At 38.8% G+C, this 21,844-nt stretch overlaps 1 protein-coding gene across 9 annotated transcripts in view; it reads left to right on the top strand.

The window, feature by feature from the left end:
* The first annotated feature begins 6,701 nt into the window (after positions 1-6,701).
* The window catches only part of GABA-B-R1 (gamma-aminobutyric acid type B receptor subunit 1), a 40,784-nt gene continuing 25,641 nt past the window's right edge, over positions 6,702-21,844 (top strand). For 4 of the 9 annotated variants that reach the window (XM_067111277.1, XM_067111276.1, XM_067111274.1 and 1 more), the window contains exons 1-7: positions 6,898-7,034; positions 11,053-11,184; positions 11,982-12,080; positions 12,570-12,704; positions 13,218-13,388; positions 13,684-13,900; positions 14,759-14,907. In XM_067111277.1, coding sequence (XP_066967378.1) covers positions 7,029-7,034; positions 11,053-11,184; positions 11,982-12,080; positions 12,570-12,704; positions 13,218-13,388; positions 13,684-13,900; positions 14,759-14,907 — 909 coding nt within the window. In that variant the 5' untranslated portion in view covers positions 6,898-7,028. Of the gene's footprint in view, positions 7,035-11,052; positions 11,185-11,981; positions 12,081-12,569; positions 12,705-13,217; positions 13,389-13,683; positions 13,901-14,758; positions 14,908-21,844 lie in introns of all 9 variants that reach the window. The other 5 variants (XM_067111278.1, XM_067111275.1, XM_067111282.1 and 2 more) reach the window with 4 other exon arrangements.

Here is a 21,844-nt window from a genome sequence, read left to right as displayed (position 1 = left end):
TGAATGTTTTTACCTTCACCAATAATAGCAGTTAAGAGTTTCTTGCCGTAAATTACTAATTAAATATGAAAGTTAACCTCGACCTGGTAGTTTCAAATCCCCAGGGTTTTACTATTGTCATGAGAATTCTAATTTGAAATCATAAGACAATGTATAAATCACTTAAAATATAAGAAATTATCTACCGTAGTTTGTTTTTTGACATGAGGAAAGACTGTTAACATTGGTTTTAATGGTTTGGTAGTCGGTTAATAAAATACTGGAAATAAGAAATTTTTATCAAAGGAATACAGGTGTAAACAGATTAAACAGTGAGTTTTAACAGTTTAGTTTTATATCTGCCGTCTGTAGCTTGTTTAAATAAAAACAAAAGTTACCAGAAGGAACAAATACGTAATACAGAAATAAAGCACATAAATTTTGTAGTCTATTAATAGTAATGGAATATTAAAACTAAATAACTTTTGCTTTAATACTGATCATGACTACTGATCATGGCTGAAAGTAAGAGACATGATAACTTTAAAGATAAAATTAGTATTAAATATGAAGTGGCAGTTACTGAAAACCTAGAGCAAGAGAGAAAATTGTTCGATGTAGGGAAGTGTAATGCTGCAGTAGTTAGTTTAGAGCTAAAGGGTAGTTTGTTTGAAATGAACACTGACATAGCCTTTGTCAGTATAATAACAGATGGCTATTTACATAAGTACAAATTTGAACACTTCCTCAGGACAAAATACAAATTTTAGGCTCTATTTTATTTCGAACTAAATGGGAATAACTCTTAATACACAAGTTAATACATGAAGTTACTTGGCTGATACAGCCCCTGATAGATTGCTTTATGATTGCTTGTACATTAGGAAGTTAATAATGGTTTCTCTCTCTCTCTCTCTCTCTCTCTCTCTCTCTCTCTCTCGCTACTGAAATGTCTAAAATATCTTGAGCGTTGAAATTTTTGGGAGCTAAGGAACTTGCAACTGTTCCGCTGTGGCACTGGTCATACACTGTTTGAGTAAATTGTTATAGACGCCCGTAAATTTTAAGTAGAATCGCATGTCATTATGCTTAACATAGGGTCAATAACAAACATATGGTGTTTAGTAACTGGTGTGAGAAAAATGCCATGGCATAAAAATAATCTGGGTGAGGAAATTCCTGAAAAACTAGACTAGTCTGTCTCGAATAGTTTTTATAGTTACCAACACTTACCTGACCCCTTAAGAGGATAGTGCCTGGAATCGTTTTTAGTTACCAACACTTACCTGCCCCCTTAAGAGGATAGTGCCTAAATTCACCTCGCGCAATACACTGTAGGCATTTCTAAAGGTTATTTGCAACGTCCTTTAGGTTCTTACCTGCGCCCACTTTTTACCCTTTCAATGTGCCTCCGTTCCAGCCGTCCAACAACCCCTTATCACTCTTAAACATTGAATGGCAGAAAGTGGTCGATGCTTGGATTCCCAGCCTAAGGAGCATATGGTGCACTTTCCCATTCTGCATTCTCTCTCTCAACCAATTATTTGTGAACCATGATGCGTCGAACACACTACCTTAAGTCTAGTTATGTTATACGCTTGGTGTAAATCGATAATTGTTAATCATCAATTCGATATTTAGTAACGGTGTATTTCTATTCGTCGGTTGTAATGGAATTTACATCCTAATAATCATTTATGAGAGATTCCTTCGCTGAAGAAAAGTAGAGGCCTCCATCGTCTTGTACATGGTAGACATGGAGGGATAGATATGTAGTAAAATATCTAGTGATTATAAATCAACGATTTGTTTTGCTAAAATGGCTCAGAGAAGTGAATTAATTTTCATTTCTGTAAATTGTAGAGTGCCTAGTTTTAAATATGAACCGTTGGAATGCCCCGGGTAACGGTGAAGTATTCTCACTTCATTCCCTCGGCTGTCCAAGAGTCAGTTCTGACTGACAGGTTCTAGCGCCTGCTGCCGTAGGTCACGAAGTCTGCGAACTTGAATTGATAATAGTGCAAAGCTGTTGACCTTCACCCATTATTGTGTTTGTTTCTGTCGGTTTCTTTGGCTGCTGGTGATGTCTCCCCGTTTTGTAGTGTTCGTTGATTATTTGGTTGGTTTACTTCTTTAAAGCTTTATAGCATTATTCAACATTAGCTTTTTACATTCTTTTATGCTCTTTGATTTGCTCTTTGCCTGCTCATTGGTTTTCGTTATCCACAGCTGCTTTGAACCTGTTTGCTGTATTTGGGTTGACACACTCATAATCTTAGATGACCCATTCACTATTGCAATGTCCTTGTGTCTGTCCTGACTGGCTGGTAAACTTACAAATGATAAGTGATCATATGGGATAAGCGATCGTATGATAGCTTTAGGCTAAAAATAATTCTATTGGGTTAAAGTTCTCTTAAGGTTGTTAAACTTTACTGACGGACATTCTAGTTACCATAGCCTCGCACTTACCAGCTCGCCTTTGATTCCTTCTTGGATGTGGGAACTTTAATATTTTTTATATAAATGATTTTTTTTTTTTGCTTAATTTGCTTCTCTCTCTTTATCCTTATTCCATCGCTATTTGCCTGTTCCATTCGCTAAGAAAAAGTTTGTTCGCAGTCAGGTGGGTCAGAAGATACAGGTAGAAAAAACAGGTTCAAGTGTAACTTAGGAATTTTTAGAAAGCCATCCTCAAATAATGCCTTGAAAGTGTGAATTCGGTTAACTCTGAGACTAGTTTTTATGTCAGTTTTTTTTCTCTCTCTCTCTATACCTAACATTTGAGTGTTTTACAATTTAACGACTAAATATAAAGTTCATAGTATATATTTTGTAATAAATTTCATAGAACAATTTCCTTAACATTAGATAATACGAACAAATAAGCACCATTAAAAGCTGGGACATAGATTACGGACATGTATTGAATCATAACATCAACATCTCCGCAGAACAGTCGTTATACGTTGTTGAAGCTATTTTCATATTTACAGAAATCAAATAATTCACAAGAAGACATTATCAGCTATCAAATATAAGCATATAACTATATTAAAAAAGTGGGGAACACATCTACCACATGCATTCACTGTAAATCAAACAAATAAGATTTAAACCAGTATCATAAAACTATATGTAACAAAACATGCGTCTTTGACATCAAGATTAGGAATATAATTGATGCAAATTATTTCTAGACCAAACGGAAAGATGGAACCAAACTTACATCTACAATTCAGTATAATTTTTAGATAATCTAGAAATGTCATCATTCTCAGTGGTTGAAGACTTAAACCATGGGTAGAATAGTAGTACCTGAATAATAGTAATTATTATGAATAATAATCCATGACTCCAGTAACAAAATAGTCAGTGACGGTTACGCAGTTACCCGCTCTATCGCCATTACAGTTCCACTTCTTAGCCTTCCCCCACCCCTTGTCTCATTAAAAATCAGCGCAACTCTCATATAAAATTACCTGCAACGCTGTTCGATAAGCCATGGGAATAAGGAAGGATGGCTGAAAGGACTAAATGGAAGTCGATCACCAAATTTTAACCCTTTACTGAAGAATGACTGCTGTGTGGGAACTAGCCACTACGATAGTCTCAGACGTAAATGGGAAGGTGGAAAGATATATTCTCGGAATCTCTCCTTTCCAGTTCTGGTTTTCATTAAAAGGCGACATAGGACTAGCCTCTAGAGATATGACTGCCAGGTCAGCCTCAACAGAGACTATGTAAGAAAAATTGATTGAAGTCTGTCTCACATATGGAAAATCAACTGTATAATTGGCTTCTTTGACAATATCCAGTATTTCAGACTGTCCTTTGTTAACTAACACTTCCGCAATTGGTTGAAGAATTGTAATTACTTTTTCTTTATCTCACTAGATTTTTCCTCTCCTCTCCTCTTCTGTTCCCTCAATTCAATTCACATCAAAAGATTTATTGATACATATTACATATACATCAAATTGGGTGTATCAGCATGCTGGTACACCCTCCAAAATATTCTAAAAATACATCATTCACCTTCCAACATTACTTGTTGAACAGAAATTGGTTAACTTCTTCATAATTCTTCGAATAATTTTATTGTTAAGCAAATAAAACGTCTGCTCTGGGACTGTATCAACACTTATATCTTTAATTTCTGAAAGTTCAGTACAATATAATACAAATGACATAATGTATGAAAGTTTTGCCCGTTACATAATTTACACGAAAAATTATTACCATCACCAACATATTCCCGTGAATACTTGTATCTTAACCTTAACCGCATTACAAATATGACAATTTTAGAAAGAGCTATGCCATACGTAGTATGGGTATTTCCAGAGACATACAAATAATGCCTCATGCTATTACCGCCGCCTGCTAAAATCCTTTCCGCTCTATCAGTCTCCCATGCAGCAGCTCTCCGATGTCTCACACCTCTCTATCTGACGAAAACTCACAACACCAACAATATCAACAGAGGTTTTACATGTTGCATCTTTTGCTAATTTGTCAACAACTTCATTTAAATGGATACCCAGATGAGAAGGTATCTGGGAAAATTTAACATAACAACCACTTCGTTCTATCTCATAAATCAAAGACTTACATTAGTATAGCAAATCAGCATTAGAAGGAACTTTACAATTCAATGCAAGCAAAGCACTCTGGGAACCTACAAAAATACACGCATCTTGCTTTTTACCTGCGACAATTTTCATTCCTTCGTGAATTGCATGTAACTCGGCAGTTGTTGTAGAGCTATTAGCCCGCATTCGTTTAGAAATCATCTCATCAGTAAATATAGAATCACCAAATTCTCGTATTACAACTCTACATCCAGTTTTCACTCTATTAGAGACCCATCGCAATATATATGGAAAAACATTACATCTTGGTAAATTACGTAACAATGGTAGAACACCTGTTTCAAGTCACTAGGATGACACTCACGCTTTTTGTAATCCAATTTCTTTATACATATCTCCACCTTTGTACATAACCGTGACTTGAAAGGCCTTACCTATGGCAACTGAACACAGTAATTCACAACACCATAACTTAATGTTATACAGTTTCCGTGGATAGCTGTTAGCTCGAATTGGAGCATTAAACTTTCGTGATAACTTGGCAATTATCATTCCCATACTTCTTTCCCCTCTTCTTGTCATTCGAACAACAACAATAGAGAAATTTCTCGGATACGTCAACTACACTAGGCAAATTTAATTCCGTTCTCATTAATTCTATCCTGGTACTCACTGTACATCCCAATATGACACGCATGGCTTTGTTTTGGATAACCTCTAATTTCTTCAGTTCCTTCTCCGAATAATTTACCAATACAGGCGCTGCATAATCGATAACTGAGCGCACTGTACTAATATCAACCATCCTTAAAACCAGAGTGCCTGCTCCATTACCTCTGTTTGCAAGCACTTATAATGGTCTAAGTCTCCCCAGACAAAGATTTCTAGCGTTGTTTATCTCGAACAAAGTCTATTTAAAACTTCCATACATTCTGAGATACTTATAACTGTCGACTAACTCTAATACCTTTTACTTAACGACTGAAAGCACCGAACTATCTGTCTTTCAGCCAGTTACATAAATTTGAGCGATATTTTCCTGAGTTATTGAATTGATGCTATACCAAGATTTTCATCCTTGAGCCTCATTAGGTGAAATCTGAGGGAGATTCCCTTTGAGTGGTCTTTTCCTCGTACTAATTTTATTTGCATTAACTTTTCGGATCTTATATTAATAGTACTAAATTATCTATAGGTAGTGTGAATATTTACTTTTGCATTTGTTTACTTCTTCCTGCCTGCCATTTTTCTCCTTTCCTTCCAGGATTAACCATTATTATCGTTCTCGCCTACTGATGGTCAGTGTAAGGTTTAAAGGGGTTTCAAACCACAGTTTTGACCGTCACTTAAGGCTACTTTAAGAGCAAGAATCCGTGTTAGGGTCATGTTATTTTACTTTAAAGCAAGAACAACATTCAAAAGAAATTTCCCTGTTGTTTTTGTATCTACCATCTTTAACAATATTTTGCGAGGTTTTCCTCCTGTCACACCTGTCAAACCTTTCTACCTTCAATTTCCGTTTCAGCACTGAATGAAGTGATGGTCTTTGGCCTAAATTCTATATTCCATTCCATTCCATGTTCTTTACAGAAAAATATTAAGTATAAACAACAAAGAAGAAAAGATTATGATATTGAAAATGTTTCTGGTTGCAGATGTAGTAAGGTAAGGGGAGCATGACAAGGAAAAACACAAAACAAACATTATTATGGAAAAGTTCCGATACACGTTATCGTCTCTATCTCTCCTCCCTGTCTGTCCGTCTATCTCTCTCTCTCTCTCTCTCTCTCTCTCTCTCTCTCTCTCTCTCTCTCTCTCTCTATATATATATATATATATATATATATATATATATATATACATATATATATATACAGTATATTATATTTGATATATACACATACATATATTTGTCTCTCCTCCCCTCTTTTCACTCAAGCATGCACACACATATATATACAGTATATATATATCACGTTACACAAAAATGCGTACGGTCTCCCTCTTTCTCTACATATATACAATCACAAAAAAAATCGAAAATAACCTTATGTTATTTATAAAATACCTTAAGCCGATACCATTCTGTTTGCGCGGGCGCTGGACGTCGCTCACGCAAGCGTCAGCGATGTTGATCAATAGCTGCCTTGCGAACCTCGGGAACAAGAAACGTCTCCCTTAAGCTTGTGAGACCTTTGCTCGGTTTCGAGTGAATAACATTCTACAGTTCATAAAACAGCCCAGTTTTCGGTTGATAAAGCGTACAGGGAAATATAGTGGGGTTCAGAAAAAATGTGAAAGAGTATTTGTAAATAGGTTTAGCCAGAGCCAGTGGCAAGTGGTTGAGATGATGGACAGAAGCTAAATGACGTGGGGGATAAACAGTACCTGCTCCTAAGTTTTCGTTACCTGTCTAACCTATTCGTCACTCACCTTTGGGACCATTTGGGCACAATGAAGGTCAGTATAGCGAGGAGGAAAATTATGGCATTCGTTGATGGTGGAAATCAGAAGGGTGCCTTTTTGGGAATAGGATATTTCAGACATGACAGTGGTTCTTGGGATGCTTGTTTTAGGAGAATTCTAAATTTTTGAAGGTGACAAGGCTAAATGCCTTTTTTTATATATATAATCTACGGTGTCATAGTGTGATAAATTTCCTGATTACTCAAGATTTCTATATGCTTTACCGAAAATGACTGAGGTGACAATCTTTTGAAAAATAGGTTTGACTTTGGGCTAAACAATCTGAAATATTGAATTAGAACGCATTTTACAAGCTGTCTTGCTAAGAATTTGTTGATAATGAAGCTTAACCTGTGTGGAAAGTTTAAATGTCAAGTAGTTTCCTGAAATTTTTATTTTTGCGTAGCCATCTCTAGCTGATATGTTCATGATTCAAATTAATCTTAAGAACTATTGACTTATAGTCATCGAAATCTAAATCGACGGAAGTATAAGGTAAACAGCAATATCAAATATAGATTCAAAGCTTCAGTAATTAGTGAATGACTTTTATCTTGAAATATCATATCATTGTACCAAAGTTCTAAAAATAACTGGAGAGTATGGGTCATAGAATGGGGTGTGATGTAACATGTTATTGCTTCTGGATTTAGCACATGTGTTTTTGAATAAATTATATCCTCTGTAGTTCATCATGTTTATGTAGGCCGTTACCTGTCTTGACCTCTTGGTAGTTCTACATACTGGTGATGTCAGTCCCTTTTAATAGCTCCTTCTTTGATCAACTGGAAGTCGTTTTAATTTTTTACTTTCCTCTTACCTTCTAAAGTTATATTTAACGTCCTTTCCCTTTTGCTTACTTCAAAGTTTTTGGTTTCATCTTTGAAAGTCCTAGAACTTTCATTAGTTATTCGCCTGCGGTTCATTGTTTGCAAGAATTTTCTACATAGATTATCAGTCAATAGGAAACAAAAAAGTAGATTATGACACGGGGGTGAAAACATAGGAGTGACATCATGCGCATCATTTCGGAGATGTCATTCTAGATTTTGCAGACTTTTCCAAAGTGAAGTCTTTAAGCAGGTTTCAAATTTCATTGGTTTTCACAAATATCTTAAGTAGATATAAAATATAGTTCTTAATTCCTCCGTATGTGGTACTTCTCTGGTGATTCAGCCTCGCTAATTTTCTGAAACAGTAACAATATTTATTAATTTCTAAATTAAATATATCTCTTTATATCGAAATTTCTTTTTTTTCCGTTTTCAAATCTACCTGACTTCAGAATCTGTCTGCTGTTATTGCTGCCCTCTTCAGTTCTCTGGTGTTTGCTACCATCATGTTCTTAACTTTTTCGACGATAGATGACGTCCACATGCATAAATAATTCTCTCTCTCTCTCTCTCTCTCTCTAGGGATACACGGATTCTTGAATTTCAAATTATTTTTGAATGGCATTAAAATATATTAGACAAATAATTTTATCTGAGTTTTTAAGAGATATAAGATAAAAATCTGTAGCTTATGAATACTGTCTTTCGAGGCTACAAACGTCAGACATAAGAATATGCTGACCACAAAATAAAGGCATTGCTGCACAGATACCATCATAAACCTATACAGTGCCATAGATGATTTGCTATAAAAGTAAATAGGCCTATTTCCGTGTACCTTTAATGATGTTTGTGTGCGCGTGAGAATGTATGAAAATATGAGGACAAAGAGAGAGGGCAAACACCCAGGCTATTTTTGTGATACTGAAAAGCCTGATCGAACAGGCAATAAGGCCTGGTCTTGGCTTTGTCCTTAATTTTTTCTTTTGTTGGTGAAAGATTAATCACGCTCATTTTTACCATCCCTCCTATTCATGAAGGTCTTTCTTGGCGAATGAATTACTGAACGGCGAAGTTTAATCTCCTCTCTTTTGATCTCGGCGTTCATATTGACGATCTCAAGGTCTCGGGATAAACCATATTCTTGGTTAGAGTAAAGTTAATTGTAAATACGATCAACGTTTTCTTTTCAGGAATCATTCCATGGTAAAAATATTCAATATAAATGATCCAAAATTTGCATCAAGACTACACTCGTCAATTATCCGTTAAATTTTTGCAAACTACTGCCACTGCAAATGTCCATTAAGTTTCGATGGTCGTTTGGTTTAAAATGATTTTTATTTACTTACTAAAATAAAAATTCCCCTCCATTTTGTAACTGTACAGTACCTCTTGCTGTTGACCGCGACAGTTTATTTGATGCTAGGCTTAACTCAGAGATTTTTTCAACTCATTTTATTTTGTTTAATGCTATTAGAGTTGTCAAAAACGTGTAAAGAAGTGATAACTGCTTAATTTCTAAGTTATCATAGCAAAATCGTATAATCATTTTTAAGCAAACAGCTATGTTAAAATATCTTTTTAATGGCCATGTGAGTGCGTTCATTTGTTAGGTCTATTTACATTTTATTTACATTAAGCAAGGGGTGAGGCTGTAAACCCAGTGCCCGTAAATTCTTCCTCTAATGCTGGTATACACGATCGACTTCTGTGAGTGTCCTAAGATGGAATGCCACCAGTGTCTTGAAGAAAGGGTTTTCTTTCTTCAAGAATCAGTCGTATCTACATTAACTTAGCAACGCATTCAAAAGTGGCAATTTCATAATATGCATTTCTTTAGTAGCCACAATGACCCTTTGACTTGTCGATCCCGTCACACTTTTTGGATACTCTTACCACTACAAGGCTTGTACCCGAATGCCAAATAATAAATAGGTTTACCTTTCATAGCGGGATTCGAGTCCACGCTGGGGAGAAAAATGAGGGGTAATAATGCTTAATTAACAAGTCATTTTAAGAAGGATAAACATTGATTTCTGCGCATTTAGGTACAATAACTTACAGAGCTGAAATAGTCCCATCCACACTATCATGACAGCGCAATAGTCCAAAGATATTGTTTATTGATTCGAATGAATATGCACTGACAGAGTTTTTTTTTAAAGATTTTGCAGCATTATTGTTACCAGCATAATCTTAAAACTGGTAGTCAGCATTTGTCGTTATGAAAGAAAATTCCCTTTCATGGAATATGCTGTACAATACAATTTGCAATACAGTTGTTATATTGATTTAACGTACATTGCGCTCGGTTATTTTGTCGCTTAAACCAGGGTACTAATCTTTAACGTAATATTGATGAATATGCGCGCCTACAGTTTTTCATCCATATTGACTACGTTGTGTAAAGTCTGGCAGCAAAACTCACAAATTTGCAGGAAACTATATTCCTCTGAAATTTTCTTTGTACGCAGGAAGAGTAACTATCTGTACTTGTCAGTAACTGTTTCCTGTCCGGTGGATGGACTAAACTCATGAACCAAACCAAAGAGCACGTTGCTAACTTTTAGACAATGGGGGATGTAGTACAGTGGTCTGGTAAAACTAAGGTATACTTAATTAACTCAACTAATGGTGCGTCCACACTCCAGTAAAATCAAGGCGTGAACGCACGTCGGCAATTTGGCGCGCTCACTTTACAAACAGGTTGACAGTGTTACCGGCTTATTATTGGTGGCCCTAACCATTGTATCATACGATTATGTAGCATTTCCCAAAGACTTTATTCTCCACTTACGGCCGATGATTTGTTTTCAACCTGATTATGATTTGGATGCGATAAGTTGTGGACGTGTGTTTACCATAAGTTTTACTGCAGTGTGGACTCGCCTTAATGTTACTATTCCCCGCTCCCCCTCCCCCCAGCCCCCCTCTCCATTTCCTCACTCCCAACATCAGAATTATTATTATTATTATTATTATTATTATTATTATTATCCAGATCTCTTCAGGCGTCAGTGATATCATTCATGGTCTAGGATTCTGACAATGACGTTCATTGCTTATTATTATTATCCAAACTCTTTAGGTGACAGTGAGATCATGGGCTGGGATGCTGGCGGTGACATTCACTGCTGATCACCATTATTATTATTATTATTATTTAAATCTCTCAGGTCTCGGTAATAGCATGGATCTGGACGCTGGCGGTGACATTCATAGCGGGAGTCATCGGAGGCGGCGAGCGACTCTTAAACATCGGTGGCATTTTCCCCATCATGGGCTCCGGAGGATGGCAGGGAGGGCAGGTAGGTCTTGAGACATCAAGAGGTCAAATAATACCCACTCTCAATTATAATCGATCACCAAATACAGTGCATTCATGACCTTGCCTTTATATAACATATACATGCAAATATATTTGTGTTGACATATGGTCTATGGACACATATGCAGATACCCTGCAAGTATGTTCGTATTCATACTGTACATAATAATATTATGTATATATTTATATGCATACAGTATGTATATATATATATATTATATACATATATATTGTATATATGTATGTCTATATATATACATATATATATACATATATATATATATATATATATATATATATATACATTTATACATTTATACAGTATATAAGCATCTGTCTATCTATCTATATGTATATAATACATATATATTTATATATACACAGTATATATATATAGCCTACACTATATATATATATATATATATATATATATATATATATATATATATATATATATATATATATATATATATATATATATATATATTTATATATGCAACGTGTGGTTAGTTTAGTGAATGGATTCGTAGATTATGTTACTCTATATTTTCCTGTTAAAGAATTAGTGACATTTAAACACGGAATCTATTTCTAGTGAAATAAATATATTGATACACCCAGTGTTATACAGTGTGATACATACATGCACACATATATATATATATATATATATATATATATATATATATATATATATATATATATATATATATATATATATATATATCTTGACTAATGGCTGCTGAACACAATTTCCTTCCTCTTTCCGTTTCAAAGGCTTGTCAACCGGCCGCCATGTTGGCCTTAGAAGACGTAAACAAACGCCCCGACCTCCTTCCTGGATATAAATTGCATCTGGCCTGGAACGACTCTCTGGTGAGCAGGAATATTTCTGATGATATTTATCGTCTCCATTCTCCCTCCAAAATTTGGCTTTAACGTGATTATATTGATTTCTGCAATATTAGCTCCTTCAAACTTCTCTGTCTCTTCTTGTTGGGTTAGAGTTAGACCATACACTCCGTTTATCTAACCAGTAATGATTTTGGAATCGTTCTGCTACTCTCTTCTCTTCTTCCAAGTAATGGCGTTCTTTGTCCGCTCCCTCCTCTTCCTTCTTTAAATAGGAACTTCTGATGTTTTAACCTTTAATATATACTAAGTCTTTTCACCCTTCCAGTCAAACATTGTGACTAATATAATTTTGGATCCGATTAAATAAAACTTTTGAAACTAGCCAACTGTTTTACAGTTTAAGCACTGCTATATTTTCAATGCTAATGAAATAAAAGCTAATGCTAATTTGCCTTGTTAAACTCGAGCAAAACTGGCAAGTTACATAATGATGGGTAAAATTGTTCTCAGTGCGAACCTGGCCTAGGAGCAGCTGTTATGTACGACCTATTGTACAATCCTCCCACTAAACTGATGCTTCTTGGAGGATGTTCCACTGTGTGCACGACCATAGCAGAAGCAGCCAAGATGTGGAACCTTGTTGTGGTGGGTTCTCTGTTACATTTGATGGCAACAGTGTTTTACATTCTATATACTTAGCTAATCATAATGAGGTAGTTTTTCTAGACAGAATCGTTACTGCCTTGTTAACCAGACAACTATTTAGCATCAGGCATACTTTGGAATGAAATTATTATTAGCTTAAAGTGCAGAGACTAAGGATTTGAAATAGACTCACGATTTTCTTTAACTGTTGAATATACATACAAAAGCTCATTTTCTTCTGGCAGTGGATTAGGGAACCTAGCTCTAGTGGATGCCTAATAACTCTGTAACTGTTCACGTTTTCTTCTTTCACCTCAACTGAAAGAAAATTGTATTCGTGTTCAAGGGAAGGAGTCCTCGAGTAAATACTGAGTTCAGTTCTACAAGTACCAGAAATATTCTAAAGAATCTGATATTCATTTTGTTTTGAAGTGCCATTCACAAAGTAAATGAAACATAAAAGCCCTTTAACAACTTTGAATCTGTGCTGATGAATTTCTTTCCCGACAACAGCTGTCGTATGGGTCCAGTTCACCTGCTCTGGCCGACCGAAACCGCTTCCCGACCTTCTTCCGAACGCACCCCTCAGCCACCGTTCACAATCCGACTCGAATTAAAGTGATGCAGAAATATGGTTGGTCCCGCGTTGCTATTATACAGCAGGCAGAAGAAGTCTTCATTTCGGTAAGTGGAATGAATGTGATATATATATATATATATATATATATATATATATATATATATATATATATATATATATATATATATATATATATATATATATATATATATATATATATTGTATAAAATCGAGTGAGCGGGCCAATTACGAAACTTTTTGAAGATACAGTATTATATTAATCATGAGTGATTGAGCAGTATAAGGAAGAGGAAATAAACAATGAACTGAATCTGGTAAACTTTAAATTTAAATCACCTGACATGACGTGTTACTGACTGCGCTTTCTTCTTCTCCCAGACGGTGGAAGACCTCGAAGTCCGTTGCAAGGAGGCGGGAATCGAGATTGTAACTCGCCAGAGCTTTCTGACAGATCCCACAGACGCCGTCAGAAACCTTAAACGTCAGGATGCCAGAATTATCGTCGGCCTCTTCTACGTGGTGGCTGCTAGGCGCGTCTTGTGCGAGATCTACAAGAACAATCTCTACGGAAAGAGCTACGTCTGGTTCTTCATTGGTAAGCTAGATGACGCGTTCTTTCAGCTAGCTCTTTAAACAGTGTTTAATTTAGTCTAATGTTCGCCTTAGAAGTTTTCCCAGTGCATCTAATTTTTTTTTTTTACGCAGTTTAGCCATTTCTCTTGATGATTTATATTTCTGTTGCTTTTTTCGTTTGTAAATTAGTCTATTCCTGAAATCGATTTCCTAAACAAATTACATGACTAGTGTTTCCGGGACTTTTTAGCAGACGCATTACTATTTATTAAAGGCTGATTCACATTATAACATCACGTCACGTCGAAGTACACGAGAATTTATTAGGCTACATGTAATCAAATGGACTTGTTCAAACCATCACGTCACGTCACCATCAAGCACACGGCATCCACCGTCACATCACGACACTTTTTCTTGGAAAGAATATTTTGTTGTATTTTGATTTGACGTGACGTTGCTTATGCAAGTTTCTTACCGCTAAATCTGAGTCGCTGAGGCTGGGCGCGAATTGAGCGGGATTGTGATGGATGGTGTGAATACAAGGCACCGCTGATGGGACGGTGACATGACGTGATGTGTCGGTGACGTGATGGTATTATGTGAATCAGCCTATAAATGGTAAATGAAAGGTAAAATTTGTTTATAATTTTCTGTTACTAGGGTATGTTTTTTCTTTTAATTCTGATCTCAAGAGAGCAGAACATGAGGGAACTGCTATTCCAGATAATTTCTGGCAAATTAGTGGGAACCCAAAGTAAATTCCGCAAATGCTACCGATGCTTAGCTCACAAGCAAATACTCTAACAGATTAAACAATTCCCTAATTAAGTTTAAGTTCTGTTTAAATTGGCTATTCTACTGACTCCTTTCCTCCCAGGGTGGTACGAAGACGGCTGGTACGAGCAGCACCTGGAGGAGGAGGGACTCAATTGCTCTCGGCAGGAGATGCGGCAGGCAGCCGAAGGACACCTCACGACAGAGGCTCTCATGTGGAACAAGGATAAAGAGAAGACTATTTCCGGCATGGTGAGGATGCTAATCCATTTTCTCTTGCTTTCGTTTAGGGATTTGGTGCCTTATGCCTTTGTTCAATAACATGTAGTAGGTCTTAGGGAAGATAAACTAATATTAATCTTTGAAATTTACTGTCCGATACAGGAGGCAATTCACCACTTTGCAAACCAGGTGACACGAAATGAATTAAGGTTTTTCTAAGATATGGGAGGCATTGTAGATAATTTAAAGTCTTTCGTCGAAGTGACATGTAAATTTTAGTGAAACACGCACACATACATATTATATTTATATATATATATATAATATATTATATATATATATATATATATATATATATATATATATATATATATATATATTATATGTATATAATATATATAGATACTATATATATATATATATATATATATATATATATATATATATATATATAATATAGTGTAAGTTAGTAATGGGAGGAGGAAAAAGATTACTGAAGTGAAATGGCTCAAGTGATGTTTTCCTCTCTGTTGGTTTATTATTATTATTATTATTATTATTATTATTATTATTATTATTATTATTATTATTATTATTAAGCCCATACAACAGAATGCTCAGATGTGAAAGAAGTTGAAACAGAACCGAGAAGACAACAAATAAATAATTAGTAAATAAACAAAAGAATTATATACTGATTACATGCCCTAACAGAACCATTAATTTAATGATTAAGTCATCTGGCGTTACAGCTATCCAGGTCACGGCCGCCATCCAACCGATGCAGTTATTGTCTTTCTGTATTATACCATACAGGTATTCTACTGTATTAAAGTACCAAGTACCTAAACGTCCCTGTGATTAGGTCAGATGTTGTATCAGGCGACATAAATAGTTTAGTTTTCGTGTATTAATTTTGATTTGTGTATACAAGCATACACACACAAACACGTGTGTATGTATGTGTGCATATATATATATATATATATATATATATATATGATACAATATATATAATATATATACACACAATATATATATATATATATATATATATATATATATATATATATATATATATATATATATATATTTGATATGCATACATACAGTACATACACACGTGATAATCCAATGGGTGTTTATCCAGGAGACATGCAGCCATACACACACAGAGAGACAGAAAGACAGCCAAGGTAATGATTTTCTTATCGGACTAGGAGATGCTTGCTATCGCTCGCATTTGCTAGTTCCGATATCCGTACCCGCACCCACATCCATTCCATACCCATACCCTTACCCATATTCGTACCATACCTATACCCATACCCATATCTCTACCATACCTATACCCATACCCATATCCATACCATATCCATATCTATACCATACCCATATATGTATCATACTCATATCTGTACAATATCCATACCCATATCTGTACCATATCCATACCCATGCCCATACCATACCCATATCCACTCCATACCCATACCCGTATCCATACACATACCTAAAGCCATACCCATACCTTACCATACCCATACCCATACCTGTACCATACCCATACCAGTAGCCATAGTATTTGAGTGCAGCACCCTCGGTTTAATATCCATTACCACCAGTCTAGTGCCAAGGGGCTAAGCACAGATTGCGACTAAGCATAACAACTGCACCTTTCTTCAAAGTCAGTGCATGTGGGGACAGCCCACCCAAGTTAACAGTGTTCAAGAATTCTGGATCCTTTGAAGCAGTCTTCAGTTCCTGAAACATTCCTGGAGAAATAACGTCTTCTTAAATTCTTAAAGATTCCAGGATCCTGTGTAGCAGCAAAAGGCTTCTGGGAATAACGAATGCTTTCGTCTCCGATTTCTTCTCCATAAAACTCTGTTCTTTAGTATTATAATGTCTTCTTAAATCTTAAAGACTACAGGATGGAGCCTCTGGACACACATATCCAAGGAAATTAATATAATAAAGACGTCTTCATGATTCCGGGATCCTTTGAAGTTGTCTTCAGCTCCTGAAGCATTCCTGAAGAAACGCCCATTGGATTATAACGTGTTCTCGAAGTCTTAAAGACTCCAGGATCACGGAGAACTGCCCACTGGATTATTACGTTTTCTTGAAGACGTCTTCACGACTCCAGGATCCTGTGAAGCCATCTTCAGATCCTGAAGAACTCCTGGATAAACTCTCACTGGATTATCACAGCTTCCTGAAGAAGTCTTCAAGAATCCAGCTGTCTTCGTCTCCTTCTGCTGCAGCCTTGTGAATCTCGAAGTGTGCATTCAAACAAACGTTTCATGGAGAGATTCAGAATCTGTCTTTGGAATCATTCCACCCAGAAGTCTTCCACCAGCTGAAGGACTCCTGGAGGAATGCCTATTGTAGTTCAACGTATTCTTGAAGACGTCTTCATGACTCCAGGATCCTTTGAAGTAGTCTTCAGCTCCTGAAACATTCCTGGAGAAATGCCCATTGGATTATAATGTATTCTTGAAGTCTTAAAGACTCCAGGATCATGTGAAGCCATCTTCAGCCCCAGAAGCCTCTGGACACACACAGACAGACAAAAACAGAAAGGCAGCCAAGGAAATTAATATAACAGATCTCTCAAGGAATCCTGCCTTTCTTCTGGAGAGGACACTCTCTTCAAGGGTCCCCTCAAAGAACTGGCCTCCCTAAGGAGCCTTTGGTCCTGACCCTCGATGCCCTCACAAGGCCTGCTTCCCCAGCCTGGCAGGATACCTACCTTCCTTGGAGGAAGCAGCCTCTGGGTTGCACCCCTCCCTTCAAGGCTGCCTTCAAGAGACTGGAGAGCTTTGGGGGCTTTTGGGCCTCATCCTTGAAGTTTTTTGGCCCTCTCCAGGCCAGCTTCCCCAGCCTGGCAGGATACCTGCCTTCCTCCAAGGGAGCAGCCTCTTGGTCGGACCCTTCCCTTCAAGGCTGCCCTCAAGAGACTGGTAAGGCTTGGGGGCTTTCGGGTCTCATCCTTGAAGTTCTTGGGCACTCTCCAGGCCAGCTTCCCCAGCTTGGCAGGATACCTGCCTTCCTCCGAGGAAGCAGACGCTTGGGCGGACAACCCAGCAGCTGATTCCTCGGAGGAAGGTAGGTAACCTGCCAAGCTGGGGAAGCAGGCCTGTAGAGGGCACAACTACTTCAAGGATAAGGCCCCAAAGCCCCCAAGGCTCACCAATCTCTTGAGAGCAGCCTTGAAGGGAAGGGTCCAACCCAGAGGCTGCTTCCTGGTAAGAAGGCAGGTATCCTGCCAAGCTGGGGAAGTGGGCCTGGAGAGGGCCCAAGAACTTCAAGGATGAGGCCCAAAAGCCACCAAGCCTCGCCAGTCTCTTGAGGGCAGCCTTGAAGGGAAGGGTCTGACCTAGGGGTTCCTTCCTTAGAGGAAGGCAGGTATCCTGCCAGGCTGGGGAAGCTGGCCTGGAGAGGACCCAAGAACTTCAAGGATGAGGTCTCAAAGCCTCCAAGGCTCACCAGTCTCTTGAGGGTAGCTTTGATAGGAAGCGTCAGACCCAGAGGCTACTTCCTCGGAGGAAAGCAGGTATCCTGCCAGGCTGGGGAAGTGGGCCTGGAGAGGGCCCAAGAACTTCAAGGATGAGGCCCAAAAGCTCCCAAGGCTTGCCAGTCTCTTGAGGGCAGCCTTGAAGGTAAGGGTCCTAACCAGCGGCTGCTTTTTTGAAGGAAGGCAGGTATCTCGCCAGGCTGAGGAAGCAGGCCTGGAGGGGGACCAAGAACTTCAAGGAAGAGGCCCAAAAGCCCCCAAGGCTCGCCAGTCTTTTGAGGGCAGCCTTGAAGGTTAGGGTTGGACCCAGAGGCTGCTTCCTCGGAGGAGGGCAGGTATCCTGCCAAGCTTGGGAAGCTGGCCTAGAGATGGCCTGAGAACTTCAAGGATGAGGCCCAAAAGCCACCAAGGCTCACCAGTCTCTTGAAGGCAGCCTTGAAGGTAAGGGTCCGACCCAGAGGCTGCTTTCTTGGAGGAAGGCAGGTACCTGCCAGGCTGGGGAAGTGGGCCCGTAGAGGACCCAAGAACTTCATGGATGAGGCCCAAAAACCCCATAGGCTCGCCAGTTCCAAGGCTACCTTCAAAAGACTGGCCAGCCTGTGGGGCTTTTGGGCCTCATCCTTTAAGTTCTTGGGGCCTCTCCAGGTCCATTTCCCCAGTCTGGGGATACCTGCCTTCCCCCGAGGAAGCAGCCTCTGGGTCGGACCCTTCCCTTCAAGGCTGCCCTCAAGAGACTGGCAAGGCTTAGGGGGATTTGGGCCTCATCCTTGAAGTTCTTGGGACCTCTCCAGGCCAGCTTCCCCAGCCTGGCAGGACACCTGCCTTCCTCCGAGGAAGCTGCCCCTGGGTCGGACCCTTCCCTTCAAGGCTGCCCTCAAGAGACTGGCCAGCTATGGAAGCTTTTGGGTCTCATTCTTGAAGTTTTTGGGCCCCTCTCTAGGCCCAGCCTGGAAGGATAACTGCCTTCCTCCGAGGAAGCAGCCTTCCCTTCAAGGCTGCCCTCAAGAGACTGGTGAGGCTTGGTGGCTTTTGGGTCTCATCCTTGAAGATCTTGGGCTCTCTCCAGGCCCGATTATCCAGCCTGGCAAGATACCTGCCTTCCTCCGAGGAAGCAGCCTCTGGGTCCAAACCCTTCCCTTCAAGGCTGCCCTCAAGAGACTGGAGAGCCTTGGGGGCTTTTTGGCCTCATCCTTCAAGTTCTTGTGCCCTCTCCTGGCCCGATTCCCCAGTCTGGCGGGATACCTGCCTTCCTCCAAGGAAGCAGCCTCTGGGTCGGACCCTTCCCTTCAAGGCTACCCTCAAGAGACTGTTGAGTCCTCGGGGCTTTTGGGCCTCATCCTTGAAGTTCTTGGGCCCTCTCCAGGCCAGCTTCCCCAGCCTGGCAGGATACCTGCCATCCTCTGAGGAAGCAGCCTCTGGGTCAGACCCTTCCCTTCAAGGCTGCCCTTAAGAGACTGGCGAGCCTTGTGGGTTTTTGGGCCTCATCCTTGAAGTTCTTGGGCCTTCTCCAGACCCACTTCCCCAGCCTGGCAGGATACCTGTCTTCCTCTAAGGAAGCAGCCTCTGGGTCGGACCCTTTCTTTCAAGGCTGCCCTCAAGAGACTGGTGAGGCCTGGGGGTTTTGGGCCTCATCCTTGAAGTTCTTGGGCCCTCTCCAGGCCCGCTTCCCCAGCCTGGCAGGATACCTGCCTTCCTCCGAGGAAGCAGCCTTTCAGTCAGACCCTTCCCTTCAAGGCTGCCTTCAAGAGACTGGGAAGCCTTGGGGGCTTTTGGGTCTCACCCATGTCCTTTGAGGAGGGCTTGCGTAGGCAGTTTTTGGGCTCCATCCTGAGGAGGGCCTTTTTTTTTGTTTTCTCCTCCTCTTCTGAGTTTCCATTTCCACTGTGATGATGCAGTCTTTTTCAGGAAGTTCTTTTTTTAGCTTTTTTTTTTATCTTCTTTTAAACGATCTGCATTGGTATCCAAGTCCCTTCACCGTACTCTTTGCTTTCTATTACCCAGCTTTTAAAATAAGACACTTGATCTCTCCGTGGGTTTCAAGACGATTTGAAGCATCTCGGAGATTGTTCTTGGAGACTTGCTAATCCATCCTCTGCTTGTTAAACCGTATTGTGGTCGCTGAACCTACTCCTATCCCTTTTCCAGTTCATTTCTATCTTCTTGAAGAGTATTTTCTAGATCACGAACTCTGTTGATTATGGTGACATTCTTCCTCTCTGCTCTCTGGAGACACCCTGCAATGCTCGAATTTTTCCATCAACATCTGCGATTTCCCGTTTCTTAGTAATGTCCACTAAGTGTTGTGTTACATCGATAACCAATGCAAGTACAGCAACCAGTCAGAATCTTGATTCCACAAACGGTCCATTTGGGCAGATTTCGATGAGGCTCCACTGGAGAGAAGCACACCAAACATTACTGCTAGGCAGAAGGAAGACAAAATATGTTGTAGATCCATCTCGGAGTCTGTATCAACAGAAACTCTAACCACCTTATATTCACCTCCCTCTCATATTTTTCTCTCTCTGTGTTTTTCAGAATTTCACAGACTTTCTCTAGAAAAATTCAAAATTTTTTCCAGTTTATGCATCACCACATTCATAAAAGTGGCAAGCAACTGAGGAGACTCATCATTATCATCTTTGCACCTTTCCATTAACTTAAATCTTAATCCGGACCATCATCGCTTGCATATCACCTGCCTCATGCCCTTTATTGTACCATCTCTCTCTCTCTCTCTCTCTCTCTCTCTCTCTCTCTCTCTCTCTCTCCAGCTGACAGAGTAAAAACTTTGGCTTATATATTTAACAGATAGAAGATAAGTAGATATATAGATAGATATATAATAGATAGATGAGAGATAGATAGACAGATAGATAGGTAGACAGATTGAGATATATCTATCTATCTATATATATATATATATATATATATATATATATATTTTTTTAGATAGGTAGATCAGACCGATACTTAGATGGAGAGATACGATAGATAAATAGAAGTAAGCCCACAGGGGCCATTAACTTGAAGTTCAAGCTTCCAAAGAGTATGGTGCTCATCAGGAAGTAAGAGAAGGTCAAGGGAAACGCAGAAAGAAGAGATATCACTTACTAAAAAAATATATATATTAAAAGATTAGTGATTAATAAATAAATAAAAGACAGATAAACTTTGCGATATGAGCATACCGATCTTGACTCGCCTTTGCAATTTTTCCTTCCTACCTATTAGGAAATCTTTATTGACAATAAGGGGAAAGTGTTTTGCTGTTTTGCTTGTCCCTATTGTCCTCTCATTTTCGCAAGACAACAGGATTTTAGATTGTCCTCTTTTAGTCTTCGGCGTTGGGTTTCCAGGTCCTTCATCAGAATCTGTGCTGTTCAGAAGTATCTCGTTTTTATCAGATAACTCTCCTCTCATAAGCTGATTAACATTTGTAATTTG

Source organism: Macrobrachium rosenbergii, chromosome 11 (assembly GCF_040412425.1).
Source record: "Macrobrachium rosenbergii isolate ZJJX-2024 chromosome 11, ASM4041242v1, whole genome shotgun sequence".
Taxonomy (NCBI): domain Eukaryota; kingdom Metazoa; phylum Arthropoda; class Malacostraca; order Decapoda; family Palaemonidae; genus Macrobrachium; species Macrobrachium rosenbergii.
Note: the sequence above shows the minus strand (reverse complement) of the source record. Positions and strands in the feature narration are given on the sequence as shown.